General features: G+C 54.9%; 1 protein-coding gene across 2 annotated transcripts; it reads left to right on the top strand.

The window, feature by feature from the left end:
- Positions 1–18,894: 18,894 nt before the first annotated feature.
- Positions 18,895–25,818, top strand: EMX2 (empty spiracles homeobox 2). 2 transcript variants are annotated; one of them, XM_070432181.1, is made up of 3 exons: positions 18,904–20,137; positions 22,026–22,210; positions 24,324–25,818. In XM_070432181.1, exons 1-3 carry the CDS (start codon positions 19,732–19,734, stop codon positions 24,489–24,491), a joined length of 759 nt encoding a protein of 252 aa, XP_070288282.1. In that variant the 5' UTR covers positions 18,904–19,731; the 3' UTR covers positions 24,492–25,818. The 2 variants fall into 2 exon arrangements, with proteins under 2 accessions (XP_070288283.1, XP_070288282.1); XM_070432182.1 differs by lacking the exon at positions 22,026–22,210 and having other exon boundaries at positions 18,895–20,137.
- Positions 25,819–26,116: the final 298 nt, after the last annotated feature.

Here is a 26,116-nt window from a genome sequence, read left to right as displayed (position 1 = left end):
AAAATGCAAGAGACTCAAGTGATTACCTAATCGAAACAATAAGAGAGTTCACAAAGATTCCCAGATGCAAACTAAATAGTTTTCTCATCTAATAGTAATAACAAATTGACAATATAAAATGAAAAATTATTGCATTCACTAAAGCAAAAACAAAACAAAGCATAAATCACTCACAAAACTGAAAATACAATGACTAATTCGTGCAAGAAATATCTAAAACTCGCGTAGAAGCAAATATTGCAGCATATTAAAGAAACGCGAAACAAAGTGAATTCTTGCATTCTTGCTTGGGATGACTACGTACTGGGGAGATTTCACTTCTCCTCCAAATTCGTTTATAAGTTTCATGCAATCCCAGTACATTTTCTGATGGGCAAAACCAGCAAGTTGAAGGGCCTAGGTAAGCTTTCCCGTGTCAGTTCTCAGGCTGGTGGCCTTCGACTTTCCCACCAGCACATCCCACTCTGAATCCTCAGCCCGGGGCCTCTGGACCCAGTGAGGTGAGGTCCGGCCCAGCAAGCACCAGGCAGTGCTGGGGACAGACCTCGCCAGGGACGGCCACGGCCACGGGGCCAGCCTGGGAGCTCATCAGGGGAGGGCTGGGCCACGAACACACACACACACACACACACACACACAACCCGGCAAGTTGGTTCTAACTATTATCTAAGAAAACAGGTACATCAGAATTGGCAGTTTTTATAAAACAAAACAAAAAAATAAACAAATAAAATGAGAGGGCACTTGCCCTACTGGCTTTTCAAAGATATTACAATGTCGGAGTAATTAATCATTATGATAATGTTGTAGGAATCCCGAATAAATTAATTAATAAAATAGAATGTAAGCTAGGATAAAATAGCTTAATGGGGAATAAGAGGTATATGTGGGGATCTAGTAGGTGATAAAGGCTATACTCTCATCCGTGGAGAAGAGCTACATTGTTCCATAAACAGTGTTGGAGTAATATTTTATCCATTTGGAGGGGGGAAAGTGGATCTCCACCCCATGCCCCATTCACAGAAAATATTTCAAATGGATTAAAGATGCACACATTTAAAAAATTATACAAGTTGCCAAAGAACCTAAAGAATAATAATTTCATCATCTGGGGAAAGAGAAAGACCTTTCTTAAAAAGAGATAAAAACCTCAGAGTCCATAAAGGAAAAAGTTTATCACTTTTGCCTGCCTAAGTATTTAAACTGTTGAGATGGTAAACACACACTCTCCACAGATGACAAACTAGGGGAAAATGTAACTTGTATGACAAGCAATCCACCAAGGGCTTTACTATATAAAGCGTGATTTTAAAATAAGAAAAAGGCCATCGTTCCAATAGAAAAATTGGGAAGACATGAGCAAGTTTTACACAGAAAAACTACAACTAGCCACTAAACACACACATACACACACACAAGAGATGCTCAACCTCAGTAATAATCAGTTTAAAATCAGAAAAAAAATTTTCATTTTCATTCATCGCCATCGACATTTTAAAAAGGAATGATAGCATCCACCTATTGAGGGTGTGAAGACGTATTTTTGTTCAGTTATTCCAGTTCAGGGGAGTTACTCTGTGGAAATAGTCACAAGATGTCCCACTGGGTGCTGGAATACTGTGCAGTCGGTTGAAGGAGGAGGCAGACGTCTGCCCCAATAGAGGGGAAGTCTGGGAGACAGTGTACCCTTACGATACACTAGAGGCCCGGTGCACAACATTCGTGCACTGGGGAGGTGGGGAGGGTGGTCCCTCAGCCCGGCCTGTGCCCTTTTGCAGTCCGGGAGCCCTCGGGGGATGTTGGGCCTAAGCTGCAGTCAGACATCCTTAGCGCTGCCACGGAGGCAGGCCGCTGTGCTCGCCAGCCATCAGCTGGCTTCTGGCTGAGCAGCGCTCCCCCTGTGGGAGTGCACTGACCACCAGTGAGCAGCTCCTGCATTGAGCGTCTGCCCCCTGGTGGTCAGTGTGTGTCATAGCGACCGGTCGTTCTGCAGTTCAGTCGATTTGCATATTACCCTTTTATTATATAAGATTAGAAGCAGGGGGCTACTTGTATATTGAAAAGAATGTCACAGTGGGCTGTCAATGGTGGTAGGGTGGGGGGGCACCTTCTCTGACTTTTTCTTCTCCTGTCACATTTACATCTTTGATGATCATGTGTGATTTGTATAATAAAAAACAATGCACATCTGACAGATGTGCCGGAGGAGGCAGGTGACCTGCCCAAGGTTGACAGCACATGAGCACCAGAGGCTCCGGGTCTCCTGATGCCATGGCTCCCGCTGCCCCCAAAGAGTCCCTCCTCCAAAGAAGCCCTGAGCTTACCACTTGCTGCCACCTGTGGGGTTGTGACCCCATCCCCCGCACTCTTGGCTGGAAGCGGCCCACATACAAGGCATTGGCAGCAGTGGTGGGGCCTCCCCAGCCCCATCTCCAGGGGCTGCTAGCCAGTACCTGTGTCAGCTTGTCCGCTTGCCTGGGGATGGGGAGGGGATCTTGGGAGGGAATCCAGCCACCCACCCTCAGTCCCTGGAAGCCAGCTTCTCTTGCTGGAGATTGGTCTTGACCAAGGGCACTGTGGAGTTTTCGCCATCGTCAGGATGACTTCTGACCCCTGGCTCCTGCCTTGGTGTCTGGCATGCCTGGCCTCCTTCTGCAGCTTTTGCTCCTTGGCAGCTAAGACTGGTTGGGCTGATTCTCGGGGGGCCCTGGGAAGGGCACAGATCTGAGCGTTCTCAGAGGGTATCAACCTGCCCAGGAAAGTCTTCTAAGCTACGAAGCCATACAAGCCATACGTTTGCCTGGTTCACACGGTGCTCCCACAGTCTAGCTAAGTGCCTGGCACATAGCAGTTGCTCAATAAAAGTTTGCCAAATCAGTGGATGGGCTGTGAGAACCCAGGTGCCATCTCCAGTCCTTCTAGAGCTCACTCTGACCCGGGGCTGTCCCTGTCCCCACCCCCAAGACTCTTGTCCTACCGTAACATGATGTGCATTCGTCTCTAGGACCTGAAGTGACCCAGCCCCTGGAGGGACCACCAGCCTTATTTTCAGAACAAGGGGCTGGGAGAACAGAGGCCAGTTTTATCTAAGAGATGTAGAACAAGCGGCTGTAGAGACGTGCAGGGGGATCTCCACACTTCTGCTCTCGGGCCACCTTTCTAGCAGTTTCACCAGCTTCCACATCCCCAAGAATTTGACTCCGCCATGGCTCCCAAGGCCAGGGACCTTGCTCTTCTGCTTCTCCGTCCAGCACGTGGCGGGATGCACGTGAAGAGATGCGGTTTCCTCCTGTAACAACTTGCCACAATAAAAATCAGAGCTTTAGGTTGATAATGATGAGATGGGCCATAAAGTTCCTCCACGGGAGACCCGGGAGCTGAGAAGACTTGCCCAAGGTCACCGAGAGACAACGGAAGACATTCGGCCAGGATGCAGGAGCTGGTCTGTCTGCAGAGGTCAGCCAATGCGAGGGCCAGCTCGCATGACTCGGCTTGGGAACCAGAGGGACCCTGTGGGAGCCACCCATCACATACCAGAACCCCCGCATTGGCTCAGCCAGAGCCCAATTACTGCTGGGAGAGGCATGATGCTCTCGTAATGAAGTCATATCTATTGCAAAGATCCTGAAGCGACTTAACTGTGAAATAATTACATGTGCCTCAGAACTGGGAGATCAAGGATTCCTATCCAACATCCCATGATGCTCTTAAAAATAGGTTTCACTATAAACTGCAGGTGGGGTGGGGAGAGGCAAGATTTCCGAGCCAGGACACCGTGTTTTAATTCCACCTTTTATGTTTTGGCATCATCTCCTCTGTGTGTATACATCTCTCTGTAGACATTAAAACAACATTAAAGGAGATTAGAAGAGTATCGACTGTCATCCATACTAGGAGTGCTATAACTCAATTGCACCCACATGCGTGTGTCTCCTTGTTTAATTACACAAGCAAGGCGTAAATGCACGCTCGCTGTCAGAGATGAACACTGTGGTCCGCAAAAGTGTGAGGCCCACACCATCCCTCTGAGTTCTTCTGTCTTCCCCCAACATAGTGTATCTTTCCAGGACTTCCCTCTGGTTTAGATCTAAGTATTCACGTGTAACTATATATTAGTGTGTGACTAAAACACACGAGCAGGTAGTATTTATTTTAAATATTAATGGGATCATATTATGTATTGTTCTGGAATTTGTTTTTCTCCTCCTTTTAACAGGTCTTAAAGACCTTTCCATGATACTAAAAATGGAGCCACCTCCATTTTTTTTTTAAATAGCTGTACAGTTTTCTGTATAGCATCGTAATGATTTTATATCAGTCTCCCATTAAGGGACACTTAGATCACTTCCAATTTTTCAATATTACAAATAGTGGCTACACACACACACACACACATAATCTTAAGCTTCCTGCCTCTCTTAACTGGCTGATGACTCTTTTTAATATATATATATATATATATATATATATATATATATATATAGATATAGATATAGATATATATAGATATATATATATAGATAGATATAGATATAGATATATATTTCAGAGAGGAAGGGAGAAGGAAAGAAATAGAAGCATCAATGATAACAGAAAATCATTGGCTGCCTCCTGCACACCCCACACTGGGGATCAAGCCCGAAACCCTGGCATGTGCCCTGACTGGGAATCGAACCGTGACCTCCTGGCTCATAGGGCGATGCTCAACCACTGAGCCACACCAGCCGGGCCTGATGAATCTTTTTATTTATGTCAGCAGACGTCCTACTGGGGAATGCCAGCTCCGCAGGACAGAGGTTGTGTCTGTTCTCTTCACCACTCCGTGCCAGAACAGTGCCTGCTCAGCGTACGTGCGCAGTAATATTGGTTGAATGACTACTTGATCGGCAAGGGGAGAACAGAGCTGAAAACCATTCTAGCGATGCATGCTTGTCTGAAGCCTGCACTTTACACAGGAGTTTCTATACCCTCATCGCATTCTATCCTCAGAACAATGGTGTGAGGTTATTAGATCCTGCATCGTTATTATCCCCGACTCACTGGTGAGAACAGCATCAGGAGGGGAAAACAGGAGAGTTTATGTCTGGGCACGTTAAATAGCAGTTGTCTAGTTTCCCAACTAGTCCTCCAAGGCAAGGACCGTAATTCACTAAATCTTTAACCCTGTTAATTGCAGGTCAATTGCAAATTTCCTTACAAATGGTAAATGCACAAAACGGGCTGAATGAATGAGTCTGTGGCTTTAGGTGGTCCGATAACTCTGGGGGCACAGGGCCTCCTCCCCACTCTGCTTTCGAGGCAGCAACCAAGCGGTCCCCAGTCACCTCCACCATGTGGTAACCCGTGCGGAGAATGGCCTTTTTTTTCTTCCCCAGGGGTTGGGTTATGCTTTTTCCCTCTCACTGCTGGGTCAAACCACCTGTGACACTCCTTCTCCTACGTTTCTGTACCTTCTAAGTTTTCTTTCCTGTTCTCTTTGGAATTGCGAGTCTTGCCCACCTCGACTCCCTTCAAATAAGGTGAAAAGTAAAAAACGAACAACCAGCCCCAAGCATGACGGAGAAGTCAAACTCATGCCCTGACCACAGTGAAAAGTGGAATTAGATCTAGGGCCCTTCCCCTTCCATGGGCCCCATGACCCCTTAGGGTCTCTCTATAGGCCTTAATCTAATTCCTTATCCCATCAGCTCTCAGGGCTTCGAAAACGTGTTTGTTTTCCTTTGCCAACAAGCATTCACTCTATTTTTCTGTTTTATTATAACAACCTCGATCACAAACACCTATGTGATTTTATTGCACTTATTTATTTACAAGATAGTCTTTTCAACAGTGAGCTGCTTGGGGGAAAATATCATGAAGTACTTTTCATTTTAATCCCAAATGCCAATATAATGCCTGGCAGCAGAAAGCTGGTATATTGTTTTTTATGGGGGAGGGGGAGAGAGGAGATTTAGTTTCCTCCCATTTTTCCATGGCTTGCAACCACAATAATTCAATACACTTATGTTCCTACCAAGCTTAAAATTCTGTATTTTATGAGTAGGCATGTAATAGATTTTTTGGGGAGAACAAATCTTGACCTTGACCATTATTTATAACACTAGAGGCCTGGTGCACAAAATTTCATGCACTGCGGCGGGGGGGGGGGGGGGGGGGTGTCCCTCAGCCTGGCCTGCACCCTCTCACAGTCCAGGACCTCTGGCTCCTTACTGCCTGCCTGCAGCAGAGGTGGGAGAGGTTCCCACCACCACTGCTGCACTCACCAGCCGTGAGCCTGGCTTCTGGCTGAGCAGTGCTCCCCCTGTGGGAGCGCACTGACCACCAGTTTCTTAAGAAAGAAACTTTTGGGGTATCATCTTTATGAAAGTTAAGACCTTTGATCATCCTTCCTGACTCAAGCTCAGATTCTTGTTAGGCTCCCAGGCACCCCCACCCCTATCAGAGAATGCAGTGCATTTCAAAAAAGAGTCTGGCAGATGGTGAGCCCAGCAGGGTCTTAAGATTGCATTGCCTTCTCAGGGACCAGCCCTCTTGGATTTAATGACAGGCCTGCAAAGAGTGTTGGGTGCTGGGAGAAGCTGGTGTTCTGGGGGTGGGGCTGGGTGGGGGGAAGCCTGGTATCTCTCTCTGTAAAATTCTAGGTATTGTGTGTGGCTTGTCTTTTCCTTCTTCTTCTTAGGTCTTTTGCTATAATATTTGTTCAAGATTCTTTTTTTATTGAGATATAAAAATTTATAGTAAAACACATAGGTCTTAAGTCCAGTGAGTTTTGGCAGTTGTATACATCTGTGTTACCATCACCCAAGTCAAGATATAGAGCATTTTAGCTCCCCCTCCCCCCAAATTCCCTGGCTCACCCAGAGCCCTCTTTTCAGTCAATCCTCTCCCAGGGCAACCACTGTTCTGAATTCAGTCACAAGCTTCATATAAACAGAATCACACATAGCCTGTTTACCTTCCTTTATTTACTAGAACAATGATAACAAAAAGATATAGACATAATCTAATTTCTTTTCTAAGACGTGGGAATTTAAGTGATCATTACTTTTTTCATATCTGGTCTAATATAAACAATAGATACATATAATTTTATAATAATGAGACAAAAATAAAGGTGTGGTGTTTTTTTTTTCATGGAGGGAGGGGATGTGGCTCTTGTGGAAAGTGAATAAGTGAGGGCAAGGCACTTGGTCCCATCAGCTCAAGGTCAAAGACTCCTCCAGGCACTTCCTGTCTGGATTCTTGGTTATACTTTTGGACATGGAACCCTTTGACCAAAGGATTCCTCCAACCTCAAGCTCTTCCCCTTGGATCTTAGCAAAGAAGAAACATCATCTAAAGCCAGGGTTAAAAATTCTATTAAAATCATGAAAAAATACACATGATTAAACTTTAAACTTTTGATCCCACATTTGGGTTTTAGTGAGGTGCATAAGGCAAATGGTTATAGAGCAGAATCTACAATTGCAGATAAAATCTACATATACTTTATGGTCTCTGACTATATCATGTGAACACAGATAAGGGGCAACTTCTTGTTCTGTTTCCTTTATGGCTTCGCAACACAGCTGGGTGCCTACATGGAGAAAGAATGGGTTATAAGAGAGGCATAAAGCGAAAGTTTTGAATCCTGAAAAAATATTTGCAGAAACACTTTAAACAAAGAGAAAACAACCTAGCAATTTCACAACAGAAGGCAAGGCCTAACTCCGTTGGTTAAATGGTCCCATATGTGGTGTCTGCAGAGCCCGAAGGCTTCGAATGGGCCTGCCCGGGGCTGGTGCCAGGGCTCTGGGTGAGCTGGCTGGGCAGTGAACACATTGTTTAACCTCACTGAGCCCGTTTCTGCCTCTCTAATCTGGGGTATTAATGGCAATATCCATCTCACTGGGTTGGTTGGAGAGGTGACGAAAGTGAAGTGTGAGCAAGGCCTTTGTAAACCATATACACTCCCTGATGCCAACTGTGTGTGATCACTTCTGGACGGGAATAAATGCCCGGAAAGAATGTGGGATCCTGGGCTCTATATCCTACAGTTTTTGACTTTTGGCGGGGATTTAGCAAAGTTTTATCTCTTGCTTCACCCTATGGACTCCAACTTCCTCACTGGGGCAAAGGAGGTATTTTAAAGGAAATAAGAGATGGGGGCATGGGGAGGGGGTGTTGGAGTCCGACAGACCTGGGTTGGAATCCAGATTCCCACACTTCCTAACTGTGTGTGTGTGGCCTTGGGTGAACCCCTTAACATGTCAGAGCCTCAGTTTTCTCATCTGGAAAGTGGAAATGGATATACCTTAATGGATGGCTGGGAGGACAGGATGAGATAGACCCTTGAACAGGCACGTAGCACAGTACCTGGGACAGGTGCCATCCATGATAGGGAAGGTGTGTCACTCATGCAAGATGCCCTGGGGACGAATGAGCACCTCGCTCCCAGGACCCCTCAGCATTAGCCCCTTAAAACCGGGATCATGGGGGCTCAGAGCAGGGGCAGAAATATGGAACTCCCACGCTAACACGATTAGAATAAAGTTTTCAGCCACTGGGCACAGGCAAGATGGATCACCTGGATGGGGAAAACATTGCAGACCGGCCAGATGTGCCAAGGCCGATCTGGGGGGGATGCACACCCACATGGTTGGCACTGGGATCCGCTCTGCGTCTGAAGGGCTTGGCATCCTGTGTGTGTTCAGATGCCTCCCTTGCAGCCAGGCCAGGAGGCTGCCGCCACGGGGGAAGGGGAGGGGTCGGCAGTTGGTCTTTGCAGAGCGTCTGGGAGCCCCATCCCTGGACAGGGCAGGGAGGGCGCAGCCTGCATTCTTCATCAAAGTTCACAAAAACCTTTAGCGGAGGCTGAGGATCCGACTAGATCAGGGGCGGGCTTGGGGTCTCCTTGAATCTGGGGTTTTGCTGCAAGTGGGGAGCCCAAACCTCCCGGTGAGGTTTTAGCCAAATTTCGCTGTTTTGTTCTGCCAATGTTCCCTAGGTAGCCATTGGGAGGGGCTACTGCAAGAAATAAACAGCCCACAGCACCCTGGCGGTCTCCAGGCCCCTCTTCCCCCTTCCCGAGGTCTTTCTTGCGCCCCTCCCCCACCTCAATTTCCCTTCCTGACTCCGAGGCCTCCGAAGCAGCGCCTTCTGTGTACCGGTTTGTAAAGTTAGGTTATTCTCATTTCTGATCCTTCCGTGGGCCACACCCGACTTCGATCCCACCCCCCCTTTTCCTTTTTCCCTCCATAAGCTGGATCTCTATGCGGCTCCTGCCTTTTAAAGCAGCGATAGCGTAAGGACATCTGAAACCCCGACTTCTTTCTCCGGCCCACCTGGTCCCTGCCCTCGCTGGAGCGCCCCGCTGCTGGCTCACTTTAGCTCTGTGTCGGTATTAGGAGCGGATTGGAGTTGGGATCCCCTGATCTGCAGGCGCTCCGAGCCCCGCGCAGCACCCCCGCCCCCAGGCGTGGGGTCAGGAGGGCGGGCAGCTGGAGCCGGGACCCGCCGGAGCCCGGAGCCCGGAGCCCGGAGCGCTGCTGCGCCCGCATCGGCGCGGAGGCCGGAGCCCGCCAGCGCGGCGTCTGCAGCCCAGAACGCGGGGCGAAAGGCCTCGCTGCTCTCCCAGACGCCCCGGCGGAGCATATGCTGCGCTCCCAGATTCATTTTTAATTCATGGCATCCGTTTCGGGACCGTCCCAGGCTCTAAACAGCCGCTCTCCAAACCAAAACAACCAGCACCGCGCGGCGAGGAGGGGAGGCGGCGCCGGCCGGAGCGGAGCGCGGTCTCCTCTGTCCCCGGGGAGCGGGCATTTGGAAACCAGGTTTCAGGGGGACCTGCTGTCCCTTTCCGCCCAGTGACCGCCCCCCCGCCTTCCCCTGGTGCCGAAAGTGGACTCCGGGGTATTTGTTCTAAAGACATCGCCGATGTGACAGTGGTTTCGATTAGGAGTTTATAACGTTGCGTTCAAACAATCAAGAATACGCTTGCAGGGAGATTAAAGGCGCCCCAAATATTTTTACACACACATATAAAAATGAAATATATGGAAATATATACCCAGAACTATATACAACATACAATACGTTAAATACGTAATATAATGCTAATGTAATAGAGGAACTAGCTGTTAAATACACGTTAACTACTCCATATGATGAAACCATATAATACATATTAGGTTAAGTAACGGACAATACAGATGGGCTCTATGTATGTCATGTATTACAGGTCACATAGACAGCAAACAGAATGTGGCCCTTTGAAATAGTCAAGGTGCTGTAGGTCGGTATCACTGCGCCTCAGCTCAGCACCGGGCACCAGGGAAGAAGGAGGGGGGCGCACAAGGGTTCCCCCCAAGCTGTTGCCTGCCAGCCGCGTCCCTGCCCCTTCCCAGGTCCCCACACGCCCACGTGTCTCGGGGTGGATGTGAAGTTTCCTAAAGGCCGGCTCGCCTCGGAGAGTCAGCAGAAGATCTGTTCCTGACAGAGGTCACGCTCCAGGTGGGGGTAGGGCCCGAGGGCACCCTCCCCACGCGCACCGCACCCGCACCGCCAGCCCCGAGCTGCTGGCCGGTCCTGGGAGCCGAAAGCCGAAGGGGTCTGTCTCCCGGACATAAAGCGCCTTTTCCATCGCGGGCATTGAGAGGCCATTTGGAAACTGAAAGGAATCTTTCTATGCGAGATTCTTGACCGCCGCCGCCGAGGCCGTCAGAGCTGCGGCTGGAAGGCGGTTAGGAAGCCCGCGGAGGGGCTGCAAGGGGGTCCCGAGCAACAGCAAAAGGCACAGGGGGCCACGGCTGCTCACCGCACACACGCCGGTCATGGGCACACGGCTGCGTGCGTTTACTCTCCTTCCCACGCCGGGGAGACCGGAAAACCGCCTCGACAGAGAAGTCACCCTAACGAATGACATCGTTCGAAAGGGGGAACTCTCCGTGGCCGACGCTGGCTTTGGGGCGAACTGAAACCGCGTGCGTGTGGCTTCTTCTCCAGGGGTGCCCAGAAGCGGAGCCGCACACGAATTGTCTGGAAAATGGGGCGCGTGTGCAACGAGCGCTCTTGTCCAGGGGGAGGCTCAGTGCCCTCCTCGGGGCGGCGGGCGGGCCCCAGACCCTCTCCGGACCCGCAGTTGTGCGGCGAGAGGCCGGGCGCACGCGGCGGGGAGCGCCGGCTGCCGGGCTGCAGTCCGTGGCCGGAGGCGCGCGCGCCGCGGTTATTTGCAGTCTCTTTAGCTCTCCATTCCGGCTCCCTTCCCTCCGGGCGCCCCGCGGCGGAGTGTTAGACAAGCCCTGACGCCTGTGGGCTCTCACCTCAGAGTCAATATTATCTCAGATGGGCACAATAGACTGGAATGAAAAGCTAATATTGAACCAATGAGGTCCCTGCCCGCGCCGCCGCGATGCCACCCTTTGTTGCGCAGCCCCGGGCGAGCCACTGGCGGCCGGCTAAGCGCAGGGCGACCGAGGTCAGGCTTCTCCGGGTCCCAGCCAGTGGTGGGGGGCGGGGGGAGGGGCACACCGGACCCAGCGGGGAAGTCTCAGAGGCCCAACCTGGCCTCGATCGCTTGCAGGCTCCTGGAGGTCCCTTCGGGCCGCATTGGGCCTCGCCTCCAGCCGCCAGAGGCTGGCCGCGCAGCAGAGAGCTCCGTGGGGCCAGAGGGGAAGCGCACACGGTGCGTTTCTGAGATTGGCCGCAAATAAGGCGGTGGGGCCTGGTGTCCAAACCCCGGGAGTCAGGGGCCTGGAATGTGAGTGTGGCGGGGGAGGGAGCGCAGCTGTGGGCCCGGAGCTAGAGGACTTCTTGCTGCTCGTCCTGGGGGCAGCCTGGCCACCTTACGGGTCCCCTGTAATGAATGGAAGGCCTCCAGGCCCAGGAGGCTTGCAGCTGCCCATGGGAGGGGGCGGTCTGTGCACCCCATCCAACGCCCCCAGCCCCTGCTGGGGGCTTCTGTCTCCCTAGCTGGGCGAAGGCAGGGCAGAGCTAGGGACACAGGTCGGTGGCCGAGGGGTCTCCTGCCGGTGCTGGCTTCCAGGGGAGCTCAGGCCCTGCTCCTGCTTTTCCGTGGGCAGAGGTGGGGGTGGGGGTGGGGGTGTAGGAGGTGGGGGGGGCAGGCACCCTTCGTGGGCACCAGGGAGGTTTCAGGGCTGCTCTGAGTGCCCTCAAGAACAATGCGAGGGTGTGGAGTGCTGACTCCCAGTCTTGGTTTCAGCCTTGGAGTGCTGGGCCATCCCCCCTCCTTCATGGCCTCCAGTGGCCACTGAGGGTCCCCTAGTCCCACACCAGGGCTTGGGCCACGGGAGGTGACTGTGGAGAGGCCTGAGCCTGAGAAGGGGGCCTGGAGGGCAGTGGTGGGCGAGTGGCTCAAGCAAGCATGGGAGTTACTCGGTAGGGCTGGCCTGCCAGACCTCCCTGCTGAGCTGGTTTGGGTGCCCTCTGCCTGTCAGGGCTCTTCACTCTCTTTTCTTATGGGCTTGAATGCAGGAGTCTGGCAACTGGGCGTGGGGGGACGGCAGAGGGGAGGAGGGGCTGTCCTAGGATTCCCCCTGGAGTGACCACTGACTGCTCGGCCAAGAGGTGAGAGTGCTTTGTGTAACCTGTCTGAGCCTCAGTTTTCTCATCCGAAGAATGGGTATCCCAACCCCTTCCACACCAGACTGTGAGGTTCCCTGCGATCATATGTATGAGCAGACGTGCTTTTAAACGCTAGCACTGGGCACAGGTGCGTGGAATTGTTCTTTTAAGTCTCCCCCACATCCTCCCCAGCTTCAGGGAGATCTTCGGGTCCAACAGTCAGTTTCCTTCTTTCCTCGAGTGGCCACAATCCCCTTTCTAAGAAAATGGGGCGGTACTGAAAGAAGTGACACTTTCCTGAGAGGGGCTGATGGGAGCCAGCATTTCAGAGGTCACCCCTGCCATCCAAGGTGGAATGCCGCTTGTAACCCCAAGAAGCTCCTTAAAGGACTGGACCCCGAGCTACAAAACCGGCAACTGGTGGTGAGAGCAGCTTCCAATGAAAAGATGTGGGAGGCAGGGGAGTCGAAGGTGCTCCCTTGCCTCTCTGCTCCACCTGCGGCCCAAGGCCGGTTGGAAGCCACCTGCCTGTCCCTGGGGGTACCTAGCAACTGTCAGTGCCCTTGTGGCCCAATGGAACCACCGTTTCTGGGGCTCTGGAGGGGAACTGGACAGCCCACAATGGGGTGTGTGGGGGGGAAAGCAGGAGGTTGGAGTTGTCTCCACCCTTGCCCAGCCAGAGCAAGAGCCCCATGTTCGCGAATTCCTGCTTCTCTGTGTCTGTCTGTCCCTCGCTGTCCTTACTTGGCTCGAGACTTTCATGTGAAGGCAGGTGAGGCAGAAAGAGAGCTGGACCTAGAGAATCCGGACAGGTGTGAGGGTGATGACTTTCAATGTGATGCAGAAGGGATAATGTCAGATCCTGCGTGTGGCCCCACGCGTCAGCGTGGTGTTCCTGGCTCTCCAAACCGATAGACCTCCGGAGACCTGGACGCTGAGGCTCCTGCTGACGTGCAGAGAAGGGCAGCCGGGGCATCAGAGCCGGGCTCAGGGCCCAGACGCTCCTGCTAGGGCTCAGCCCCCAGGAAGAACACTGCACAATCATGCGCTTGGTGTTGCAAGGGTTTTCCAGCGAACCCTGCGCCTATTCCACGACCTCACCTGCCGGAGAACCCAGGTTGCTTGGGACTGACCGGGTCCACACACTCCAGGAGGAGGGGGAAGGTCCCCGGGCCAGTCTGGGGCTGTCGCGGCCTCCCAGTTGAGCGATCAAACTCCACCTCCGCCATAGCCACCAGGACCCGTCTCGGGGCGTCCTCGGCCGGCGCGAAGCTGGGAGAGTCGCACCACAGGACCCCAGCCCTTCGGACTCCACCCCAGGGCAGGCCATTATGGGCCCATAGTTGAGCGGTTCGACCTGGGACCTCAGGCAAGGGACCCCATGTGCGCGGTAGCTAGCCGTCGCCCTGGCACAGGGGATCTTGACCGCTTCGTCCTTTTTGGAGTAGAATCTGTCCCCGTTTTTTGCGTCCCTCGGGAGGAAGCCCGACTGCTAGTGGAGCTGATATTCTTGGGTGGACGGTGACTTCTGCAGCGGACAGCTGGCGCTGCTGCAGGGGGTAGGGGCACATTTCCAAGTCGTCCTCTCTCCTCTGTGGCCAGTGCGCCTCCTGAGACTTCTCTCCTGGCTCGGACTGCGGTCCCGCCAAGAGCTTAGCCGCGGGGCGCAGCCCCAGCACACCCCGCGTGCACGGAACCCGGAATCTCGGCGGGTCCCCTGCCCGCGCCCGGCCCTCGCCACTAGGCGCCGCTGCGCGCCCGCGGATCCGGGTCCCAGGCCGCCGCGCCCGCCTAGCGATCGGCCTCGAGGGAGGAGGCCAGAGAGGGATTTGACATCACCATTTTCAAACATTTTTAAGGCTTTGATTTTTCTTTTCATGTTCTCTCCGCCGCCCTACGCGTTCCGTTCGGAGAGGCCGAGTGACTGGGAACCAGAGTGGGATGAAGGAGTTCTTAACCGGCCCCCAGGCCTCCCCATCCCAGGACCTTTGCAAGCTTAGGGCCGGGGAAAGGACTCCCCTTCACTGAGGTCCGCGCTCCCGCTGCCTGGCGGGCGCTGGCGCGGGCTCTCAGTACCGGCTCACCCGGAGGGTCTCAGCCGCTGGGAGTTGGATGGGGCAGGGTGGCTCAGTGGGCTGGATAGCACCAGGCCATAGCCTAACAATAATCTTCGATGAATAGTGACTATGCCAACCATTACTTCACGTACTACTCTCAACAGTTATTAAGATATTGATATTTCCCTTTCAGGGATGAGAAGACCATCGAGGCTCAAGAACGTGAAGGTCACACATGCAGTGATCCCAGGTAGCACCCCGTACCCCCCAGGCCCAGCACGACTCGGGTCAGGAAGAAGCACTGCTGTTTGCTCCTCCAAAGACAGGCAGCCTGGTGGGGAACCCAGAGCAGAAGGTTTGGGGCGATCCCCAGAAATCTTTGCCTTGCAGTGCCTCCCACTAACCAGGAATCCAGGCCTCTCTGGCTCCAACACCCCCCCGGGGGAAGTCCTGGACTTTCAGGGAGCATGGAGATGCTCATGGTGGGAGTGCGAGGCCAGCAATAGGTTATGTTTGTACAACTTTATTATCGTTCAGCCTTGAAGTCCAGCAACAAGCCCTGGAGGTGGGTAGGTAACAATAACAACAGCAACAACGTGAAGGAAGGGCAGGAAGTGACTTTTATTGCAGCTCACTGTGTGCTAGACTCAGCCTGGTACACTCTGCGTGGCTTATCTCATTGGACAGCCCCGAGGGTCAAGATGCTATTCTTTATTCCCATTTCACAGAAGAGGTCACAGAGGCACAGAAAGGTTAGGTCACTTGCCCATGTTCACCCCGCCTGACTTTTTTTGGGGGGGGAGCAGGGTAATAAGGTGTCACTTCCATAGGGTAAAAGTCACCCTTTGTGGGGTACTGCAGACATGTAATTACCACTAGAAAGTAGAGGGGTCTATCACTTCCCCAAACAGGCCTGAGTCCTACCCTCCACCGTCTCGAAGGCCCCGCTGGCTATATTTTTACAGATGACAAAGTGGAGGTCCTGAGAGGTTGCCATGTTGCCCCAGATCACTCGGCCAAATCCAAGATGAGAACCTTCATTATGCGCCTGCTAGTCTGGCTGCCTGCAGAGTGTAGATTCCTGAGTCTACAGAGCCCAACCCTGGGCTTGGGATGTGGGGAAGGGGAGCCCCTTGCTCCATCAGGAGCCTCAGAAATCCCCCTCTCCCGCTACATGCTGCCTGTACAAGCACTCACCTTTCTAGGGCAGCTAAGGAACAAAGAGGGGCTGGATTCCACGAGGCTAAGCCACCAGTAATGTGAATGCAGCCGTGCTGTCCAAGGACTGGAGGCCAGAGGAGGCCAGAGTGTCCTGGGCCCTGGCTGCCTTCCACCCGCCAGTCGGGTTAAGGAGTTACTCTCCTACTTTCCTAGTTAATTCCCGCACCCCCCACCCCCACACCTGACACCTTGTAGGAGCCTCTTAGTGGGGGCTGCACAAACCTTCCTAAGCGTCTCAAGGCTGGGAGCATGAATTAGCATAGATTACCCAGCTTCCAGGGCTTCCCAGGGCCCCTGACTCCCTGGAAAGCCGCTTCCCCCTCATGGGGGCCCAGGCGAGAGGCTTGGGGCCAGGGATGAGGGAGGCAGAGGAACTGGCAAGTCCTGGTCCTGCCAGGAGGGCAGGCACTGGAGCCCACAGCTGCCACACCCATGCCCACCTGCCTGACACCTAGAGTCCCTGGGGCAAACCTGACCCCTCAGGCAGGTTTTGTGAGGCCCCGTCAGCAGGCGGTCAGCAGAGGATGTTGCTAGAAGAGGCCTGGCTGTGAGCTGCCTGGGCCCTCTGCCCCTGGAGGGAGAGGCTGAGGGGTCTGGGCTCTAAAGGGACTCCAGGCACATTTTGGTCAAAGAGGACCAAGGGTTTAAGGGGGTGCCCACTACACCTTAGAGCTCAGCCTGAGAGTTTTCAAAGAGGGGAGACACCCTTAGGAATCACACACTGTGGAGACACTGAAGGATGCCCTCAGGTCACCTACTCTTCTATCCCCACCAAGGCCACCATCACTAACTGCACGATGGATGGTCACTGCTGGCCCTGCAGCCAGGGGGTGGCTTTTAGTGCCCCCCGTTTTCAACGGGGAACCTAAGGCCCAGTTCGGAGGGCCTTAGGGTGAGCCTGACCCTCCGGCCTTCCTGGAGAGCCATCCACGGAGGAGAAGGGAGCTTTCTCCCTTTCACCCCAGGATCCTACAGCCTGCCTACGCTGCGTGTTTCTTTCTGGCACTGGAAATGGAGGGCTGACCTCCACCTCCACTCCAGGCTGGCCGGCCAGCTGAAAGATCTCCACCTTTTCAAGTAGCTTAGGGATCTCCGCAGGCCTGGCCTGGCGGGGTGTCTTTCCCTACAGCCTAGTGGAAGGAGGGGGGTTCTGAGCTAGAGAAGATATTTTTGGAGGGTGGTGGTACAGGCCCCAGAGAGGTAGATCTTTAAGAGCACTGCACCCCAAGAGGTTGGGTCGAACATCCGACAGACATCCTTGGGGCTGTGTGTGTGGGTGGGGGGGGGGGGGGGGATGGGGCTGAGAGGTCTGCAAAGCAAGGCCGTGAGTACCCAATAAGGGTGAAAACCCAGCCAGGACCCCTGCCCAGAGCTGGTGTCAGAGGTCTGCAGCCTGAGGCAGGGCAGGGTTCTTGTGTGAGGGCAAAGCTGAAACCCACACCTGTCCGGTGTGCGAATGTGTGCACCTGTGAATTTCCCAGGGAAGGCAGGAGGAGGGGAGGGGCAGCACATGGCCTCTGTCCCCCTTCACTAAGGTCAGGCACCTAGACAATCCCAGAAAGCGCCCTCCTAACGCCTCTCTTGCCTGGAGAGTTTTCTGAAAGGGTTTTTTGGATTCCCTCACCCCCACAAACCATGCCTGTAATTAAGGAGTGGAGAAATGGACACGAACGCAAGTACACAGCAGGTAAAACCAGAGAAGGACCAGGGAGACCCGGGTGGGGAGGGAGGCAGCTGGGGAAGTGAGAGCAAGGCCTAAGAACTGGGCCCCTCCAAGGATAACTCTGGTGGCAGTGCTGCCTCCATCACAGGGCTCCGCTCTTCTCTCCCCCCACCCCCTTCCCAATCGAGTTTTTCTGGGTCTCAAGGCAACCTAGTCACCAAACACAGGCATTTCTTCATTCTTAACAGCAATGACATGGGCTTCCAAGTCATGATTTAAAGGATGCCAGATTTCTTTTTATCATTAATTGTAAAAGTGCAAAATACCTGCTGGTACTTCATTTTTTGAAGAATGTAATTGGCAAAAAGAAGAAAAAAGAAGAGGAAAAAAAGAGGCGGCTGATGAATAGATAATAGATCTTTAACCACCAATAAACAGAGAGCAGAGCCAGCAGCCTGGGGGATGTGATCATAATTATGCCACTGCGTGAGCCAATGGGGATGAGGGAACGCGGCCCTAAAATCATCCCAAAACCGAAGGCGAGCTCGAAAATGCGGACACGGCCTGGAACCGGAGATGCGATCTGCAGTCCCTCGCTGTGAGCCCTAGGTTTGCACAGCAACCCGCCCCCGGGACAACAGATGGCGAAATAATAATAGAAATAATAACAACAATGGCGACAATAATAATTATAACACTAACAAAATAATAACGACAACGGAATGGTAACAGTAGCACCTCACAGCCTCTCCCCCTGACCTTGGAGCCTTGGTCCCAGATACCACGGAAGAAACCGTTTTGGGGAAGGAGGTGACCACCGTCCCAGAGACAGTGAGCCCTGGGGGCGAATAGGAAGCCCGCTGCCCGGCAGAGCCGTGGACTCCGTCTTAACTTGCAAACAGGAAAGCAAACAGGATCGCAAACGCAGCGACCCCGAGACCCCGAGGCTGCGCGAGGACCCCCACTCCCCGGTTCCCTCCTCACCTAGGAAATGTTGCCGTGGGTGCAGGTTGAAATGACCAAACGGTTCTGGTAGTCCTCGCGCAGAGCCAATCCCCGCCCGCCCGCTTACCCTCGAGGTGCTCCCGGGGCGATCCCAGCTCCCCTGACGTGGGCCCGCGGGGGCAGCAGCAGCGGAGCGCTAGGCGCCAGAAATCGGAGCGCCTGTCTGTCCGTCCGTCCGTCCTACCAGCTCCGGCTCAGCAGGCTCGGGATCCGGGAGGCCGCTGCGGAGGCTGCGCCGGCCGGGGACTCTGCAGGGACCCGGGTGCCCCGGAGGGAGTGGTGGTGGTGGTGGTGGCAGTGGAGGAGGAGGAGGAGGTGGCAGAGCGGGAGGAGGTGGGGAAAGAGGAGGAGGAAGAAGAGGAGGAGGAGGAGAAGGAAGAGGAGGAGGAGGAAGAGAAGCCGAAAGAAGAGGAGGAGGCGAATGAGGAGGAGGAGAAGCCGGAGCGGGAGCCCCGGGAGCGAGTGAGCGGGGAGCGCGGGGAGAGGGTGCGGCGAGGCCGGGCGGCCGGGCGGGCGCAGGAGGCGAGGCCGAGGCCGCGGCGCCGACTCCGTTCCGCTCTCGGCCGGGATCCAGGCCTCCGGGTTCCCAGGCGCTCGCCTCCCTCTGACGCACTTTACAGAGTCTCCCCCCTTCCACCTCAGGGCGAGTAATAGCGACCAATCATCAAGCCACTTACCAGGCTTCGGAGGAAGCTGTTTATGTGATCCCCGCACTAATTAGGCTCATGAACTAACAAATCGTTTGCACAACTTGTGAAGAAGCGAACACTTCCATGGATTGTCCTTGGACTTAGGGCGCCCTGCCCGCCTTTTGCAGAGGAGAGAAAACTTTTTTTTGCCTCCCCCAAGAAACTCCCCCCCCTCCTCCTCCCTGTTTCTAACTCCGATCCCCCCACGCCATCTCGCCAAAAAAAAAAAAAAAAAAAAAAAAAAAATTACCCCAATCCACGCCTGCAAATTCTTCTGGAAGGATTTTTCCCCGTCTCTCCAGGTTGGGCGCGTTTGGTGCAAGATTCTCGGGATCGTCGGCGTTGCCTCTCCCTCCCCCTCCCCCCTCCTTTCCTTTTTCCTTTCCTTTCTTTCTTCCTTTCCTCCCCCCACCCCCACCCCCAACAAACAAGTCCCCAATTCTCGTCGGTGCTCGCCGCGGGCAGCGGGCGGCGGAGGCAGCGCGCCACGGTCGCCGCGAGCCGGGAGCCCCGGGCGCCAGCTCCGCGGCGCAGCATGTTCCAGCCGGCGCCCAAGCGCTGCTTCACCATCGAGTCGCTGGTGGCCAAGGACAGTCCCCTGCCCGCCTCGCGCTCCGAGGACCCCATCCGTCCCGCGGCGCTCAGCTACGCCAACTCCAGCCCCATCAACCCGTTCCTCAACGGCTTCCACTCGGCCGCCGCCGCCGCCGCCGGCAGGGGCGTCTACTCCAACCCGGACTTGGTGTTCGCCGAGGCGGTCTCGCACCCGCCCAACCCCGCCGTGCCGGTGCACCCCGTGCCGCCGCCGCACGCCCTGGCCGCGCACCCCCTGCCCTCCTCGCACTCGCCACACCCCCTCTTCGCCTCGCAGCAGCGGGACCCGTCCACCTTCTACCCGTGGCTCATCCACCGCTACCGGTATCTGGGCCATCGCTTCCAAGGTACGTGCCACGTCGCGGGGTTGCCGCGCGCCGCATCCCGCACAGCCGGGGCCTGCTCGGGGTGGGCGCCGGGCAAGGCCCGGGTGGAGGTGCCTCCCGCCGGCGGGCCGCGAGCCCTCGTGGGCAACTGGGCGGCGAGGGGCCGGGCGCGGTGTGGGTCCCCGGCTCCCAAAGCGGCGGCCCGGTTTGGGACGGGACTGAGGCCGCTGGTGGTTCCGAGTCCTCTCGGGTCAAGGCAGGCAGCCCAGGAGCCCCGGACCCCGCGGGGTGCCCAGGCTCCGCGTCTTCTCGGCGATGCCCTCGCAACCTTGGCTCCAAGGGGCGAGGACTGGGCGCCTTCGACTGCGCTCTACCCTGTTCGCCACCGGCTCCGCGTCCCTTCCTCCCAGACCCGTGACTTCTCGGTCTCTGACTTTCTTGGGGCGGCGAGGGGACCCGCGCGCCCGGGGCAGAATCAAGGGGTTTGTTTTTTTCCCGCGCGCCCAGGGCAAAATCAAGGGATTTGTGTGTGTGTTTTTTCCTGCTTTTTGGAGGCCCCGCAGGGGCGGGAACCCGCGCGGATTGAAACCGCCGAGGCTCGGCCCTTTCAATCCGGGCTCCGAGCGGCCGCATCGGGAAGGCGGGTTCCGTCTGGGTTTTGTTTGTTTATTTATTTACTTATTTTTCTTTTAAGAGAAATGAGCCGAGTCTCGCCAGGGCTGGAGAAAATTCTGTTTGGGTGTTTTCCTTTCTTGCTATTTCTGTTTGTTTGTTTTTTTTTCTCTGGGTGGGAGTGGAAGAAACAAAGTTAAAACTCCGGGAAAAGAGGCGAGGAATTAGTGTAGCGCTGGGAGCCGGGAAAAGACCGACCCCCCGCGGCCGCAGATCGATACCCAGCGGCTGGTCCATTCATTAACCCTTCGCGTTCCTGCCGAGTTCAGAACCGGGTACACGCCACCCCGCCCCTCATTTAAAAAAACAGAACAAAAACAGCCGTTCCCTTTCCTCCCTTGACTAGATCGGCCTCCATTCCAGCCTGAACTGTGGGTTAGTTTTTCTTCGTTTGGGCTTTTAGTGAATCTATTTCCCACCCGAATGAGAAAACCCCAAACTCTTTGGCTTTGCTCGAAAAGTTTAGGGCTCCCTCTCCGTAGCCTCTGCCAGCCACGCTCCTGGCCCTCGCACCAGGCCCAGAGCAGCCGGGATCCTCCGGGGTCATGGATAGTCCCCTCGGGTCCCCTCCGCTCACTAGCTCCCGGGTTTCGATCCCTTCGCCCGGGTCTCCCCGTTCTCTGGAGCCGGGAACGGGAGAGCCGGGTCTTCGGGAGGCAGGAGCGGAGCGTACCCGCTGGGGACATTCCGGTCCCAGTCGGGCTGGAAAGACACGCCAGGCCTCTGCACTTTTCCAGAAGGGAAAAACTTAAATACAGAATTTAAAAATAAGTTCCTGAGAAAACTCTGAATATTGGTCCGCTGCCTCGCCGCCCTGGGTCAGAGCTCCCCGAGAGCTTAGAAAGAGGAGAAAGCCGCCGTTCCTTTGGGTCGTGGGCTCCCACTCCGGGGTCTGTCCCTGGTGCCCCCTCCTCTGCCCCGGGCGCCCGGCTCGGAGGTGGCGAGGCCCGCGCGCCAAGGCGGCTGATGAGTACGGAAGTCAGGAGCCTGGGGACTGGCCCAGCAGGGGCAGCTGCGGGGTGGCTGCCGCACAGGTAGAGCCCGGCGGTCTGGGTGGTGCAGCCGGTCCCGAGCCTACGCCGGACGGTACCCGGACCCCACCCGCCAAGTCGCCGGGGCTACGCACAGGCCCGGAGCGCGGTGTCCCGCCAGCCCGTCTCCTGAGAAGCTCGAGGCCCCGGCCAAGCCGGCGCCCCCCACCCCCTCCCTAATGGGACTTACGTTGTGTCCCCCGCAGGGAACGACACAAGCCCCGAGAGCTTCCTTTTGCACAACGCGCTGGCCCGAAAGCCGAAGCGGATCCGAACCGCCTTTTCCCCGTCCCAGCTCCTGAGGCTGGAACACGCCTTCGAGAAAAACCACTACGTGGTGGGCGCCGAGAGGAAGCAGCTGGCACACAGCCTCAGCCTCACGGAAACTCAGGTGAGTGGGGCCGGGCGCGGCGACCCCCACCCCAATCTCGGGACCCACGCAGCTGGCACACAAGTGCCGAGCGCAGAGAGGGCCGTCGCCAAAGGGCCCGGGAGTTGGTTCCACGCCCCCCACTCAGGATGTAGACGTTTCCAGGTGCCAGGCTTCCTTGGTCTCCAGATGGGACCGCAGGAGTCTACCTGCCCCAGGCTCTGGGGCCGGGGGAGGGCGGCCTGGATCGCTCCTTCTGTCCGCTGGACTTAGCTCCTGGCTAACACAGTTGCACTTCTGGTGAAACTTTTGGCGAGAGTCTGGGGACCCGGCTGGGGGTCCAGGAAGAGGGAGAGAGCAGTGGGGGTGTGGGAGTGTTGGGTGTGGAAGCTGGAGAAGTCTGGGAATTGGTTAAAGGCAAGTTCTGTGCGAACACAGACCCCTGCTCACACCGGTTACTCCCCAGGAAGGGATCTGAGAGTCGGAAGGCGGAGGCCGTGTATCTTGGGCGCATCCCTAAATGGGAGAATCAGAGCTGCAAGGCTGCGGAGAAGGGACAGGCCCTGCCTGCGCCACGGGGTCCCCGGCTCTGGCCGGCCCAGGGGTGGGGAGGGGGCTCGGGGCTACAGTAGGCGCTACTGTACGCGGCGCCGCAGGGTGGGGTCAGAGTTCCCGGCCAACAGTAACGTTTTCGTGCGGATTAAGTTGTAACAGTGTTTCTGGGCGGTGCAAAGAGGTCCAGGCTTTTGTTTTAAGACGTTCCCCCGGACAAAACCGAGGAGGGCCTGGCGGGTAGGTGCGGGGCCGGCACCAGGCGCGGCGGGCCCGGCTGATTCATCCTGGAGCGTCGAGGCGGCGGTGGTCTTTGTCCGCCTCGCTGCCCACGCCGCCCGCTGTCTTTGTGTGCGTGTCAAGCCCGGAGCGCACGGACGCGCGCCTTGGGCGAGCGCCGGGAGAAATGAACCGTCCTCCCCTCAATTAGCAAACTCAAAGCAAATTACAGGCAGCCTTGTTCCAGCTCCGCTTGTTCACGGGGCACTTGGGGGGATTGGGGCTGTTGGGGAGAACGAGCTGGGACCTGGGCTGGACTCTCCGAGGCGGGAGTGGAGCCGACCTCAGCGGCCTGTGGCGGTGCGATCAGGTCCGCGGGCAGGGGAGGTGCGGCCACCTCCATTTTCCTTACCTGCACCTCACCAGGTGGGAAGTTAGGGTGGCCTTACTGTCTGGTCTGGTCACTGGATAGAGACCCACTGCCCAGGTTCCCCAGAGGGCGGTGGGGATTGCAGCCCCAGTAAGTCCTTTCCTCATTGCTCCCCGGACCTCTAGCAGCCGCTCTGAGGCCAGGCTGCCAGAGGAGCCTGGTGCTAAGGGATGTGACCAGGGTGGGAAGCTGGCCCAGCCCTGTCTTGGGGCTGGTCAGGAGGGGGCAAGAGAAGGCTCTCTCTGTCGCTCCTCTCCTCTGTCTCAGTTTCTTTCTTCCCCTCTGTCCTGAGGTGTTTCAGAAGCTTTCACTTTTGAGCCTCTTTCCCTAACTGCAGTGGAATAGCTGGGTTGGTCCCCAGGCTGCTGCACCCCGCGTCCCTCCTGGCTGCCTCCAGCACCCCCTAGCACCCACTCTTGCTCACCTGCAAGAATCCTGGGCCAGGAGAGGGAAGCTCAGGCAGACCTGACTGCCTACCCCGGGCCCAGGCCTGGCACAGGAAGTGCTATGTTTAGGCAACGCCCGGAACCGCACCGAAAAGAGAAAGCACATTGGGCCCTGCAGGGAACCGGGGCAGCTACAGCGGAGTCTTTCCCCGCACGCACGGGCTAGGGAGAGGGCGTTCAGGACAGGTCGCTTTTTGCTTTTCTTAGGATTTTTATAGGGGTTTCCCTGGCTTCTATTCTCAGCGGACTGAGGGTGTCCCCTTCAGGGCAAGGTGAGCAGGACTGTGCACTGGGGTCCGGGAGACCCAGGGCGGGGAGCCAGGCTTCCGCAGCTCTGCTCCCCTAAGGGAGGCTGTGCACGGGCTGCGGAACGCGCACGGGGCCCGGACCTGAGCGTCTCGGACGGACGGGGCCTGCCGGGCGCAGGCGGAGAGGTAGGAGGGCGCTGTGGGGGAACTAACGCGCCCCTTCTGCGTCTGGCCCGCAGGTAAAAGTATGGTTTCAGAACCGGAGGACGAAGTTCAAAAGACAGAAGCTGGAGGAAGAAGGTTCAGATTCGCAACAAAAGAAAAAAGGGACGCATCACATTAACCGGTGGAGAATCGCCACCAAGCAGGCCAGCCCGGAGGAAATAGACGTGACCTCGGACGATTAAAAACACAACCCGAACCCCACGGAAACGGACAGCGCGGAGCAAAACAGAGGACAGGGAGAGGCGGGGAAGAAGAAAACACCCTACGAAACAAAAACAAACCGCACACACACATTCGCCGAGAAGGGGAGAGGGAGTCGGAGGGACAGCGGAGAGCGCGTCGCAGACTTTGGGCCGCGAGGGCGCACGGCCCTGATCGGAGGCCGCGCCATGATGGCAGAGGATGGAGGCTCCTTGATCAACATGCAACCCTTGTCTAAAGAGGCAGCTGAGAGAGAGAGAGAATGAGAGAGAGAGAGAGAGAGAGAAAGAGAGAGAGAGAGAGAGATCTAAAGGTGGCAAAGCGGCAGGCGCTCTGACAAGGGGAGCTGTCAGTCAAAGGCCAAACCAGCGAGACAAGATGATTGGCAGGTATTCCGTTTATCGCAGTCCGACTTTATTTTTCTTTGTAAAAAAGATAATAATAATGATGATAAAAGAAAAAACAACAGCCAGGCACAGGACTTTTTATTTTGCACTTCACAGTGTTCCCCCCCCCCAGTCTTTAAAAATAATTAGTAATAATAACTATGATCGAAATTTCATATCCAGCCCCATCCCACACATGTCCAAAAACTTGAATTGCATGTAGCAGTTGTTGGGCGAATGGTGTCTAAAGACAGAAAATGAATTGTAACTTTCTTTTCCTTTTGAAGACAGGTTCTGTGTGCTTTTGATTTTGAGTTTTGATTTTCGAGAAATGTGCAGTCTGTAAACACGTTTTGATACCTTCTGATGTCAAAGTGATTGTGAAAGCTAAATTAGTAGGCTCAGCGATAGTGGTCCTCTTACAGAGAAATGGGGAGCCGGATGGGGGGCTGGGGGTGGCTGGGGAGGGTGCCCACAAGAGGAGTCAGGAATTGTGTTGGAAAAAAAAATACCTAAATTCATTCTATTTCTTGGACATTCCCTTTCCTAACATCCCAAGGCTTAAAATCATGAAGCAAACTCCTTTTAGTGGTTGGATATATTGGCTGAGTTCAACCATTGACTGCAAAGGCCATTCCAAACTTTAAATCAATCGAATGCAAAAACCGAAGGACTGTAGTTAGCGGGGATGATGCTAAATGTGGCCAAAGACATGGCGGCAAGTTTTCAAGCACTGAGTTTCTATTCCAAGATCATAGACTTACTAAAGAGAGTGACAAACGCTTCCTTAATGTCTTCTATACCAGAATGTAAATATTTTTGTGTTTTGTGTTAATTTGTTAGAATTCTAACACACTATATACTTCCAAGAAGTATGTCAATGTCAATATTTTGTCAATAAAGATTTATCAATATGCCCTCAGAGTAGTTGTTTTGGGAAACCAAAGTCAATTTTTTTCTGTAAAATGTCCAGTAATTGGAGTGTGGTCCTTCCCCAACTAGGCTCAAGAAACCCAGCCTCCCCGCCCCCAGAAGGGCCAGACTGATGGATTCTTGGGCATTTTAAAGAGAGATGAGGGTGGAAAGGGGAGAGGATTAGGAAAACTTAAGTCCTTCAGAAAAGGGATGGGAGAAAAAGTTTTTCCAACCAGACGGTCGCCCATTGCAAGGCCTACCGAGGGAGTTTAGTTTCAATGGCAGGTTAAAAATGCCTACTTCTT

Source organism: Myotis yumanensis, unplaced genomic scaffold, assembly GCF_028538775.1.
Source record: "Myotis yumanensis isolate MYYU_CA2020_CCGP unplaced genomic scaffold, mMyoYum1.0.hap1 SCAF_13, whole genome shotgun sequence".
Lineage (NCBI taxonomy): Eukaryota > Metazoa > Chordata > Mammalia > Chiroptera > Vespertilionidae > Myotis > Myotis yumanensis.
Note: the sequence above shows the minus strand (reverse complement) of the source record. Positions and strands in the feature narration are given on the sequence as shown.

What these genes read in the sequence shown, in the direction of transcription:
- EMX2 (XM_070432181.1), top strand. Translation starts at nt 19,732, where the DNA reads ATGTTCCAGCCGGCGCCCAAGCGCTGCTTCACCATCGAGTCGCTGGTG. An exon ending in TCTGGGCCATCGCTTCCAAG is followed by an intron (nt 20,138 to 22,025) that starts GTACGTGCCACG and finishes TGTCCCCCGCAG; the next exon opens with GGAACGACACAAGCCCCGAG. An exon ending in TCAGCCTCACGGAAACTCAG is followed by an intron (nt 22,211 to 24,323) that starts GTGAGTGGGGCC and finishes TCTGGCCCGCAG; the next exon opens with GTAAAAGTATGGTTTCAGAA.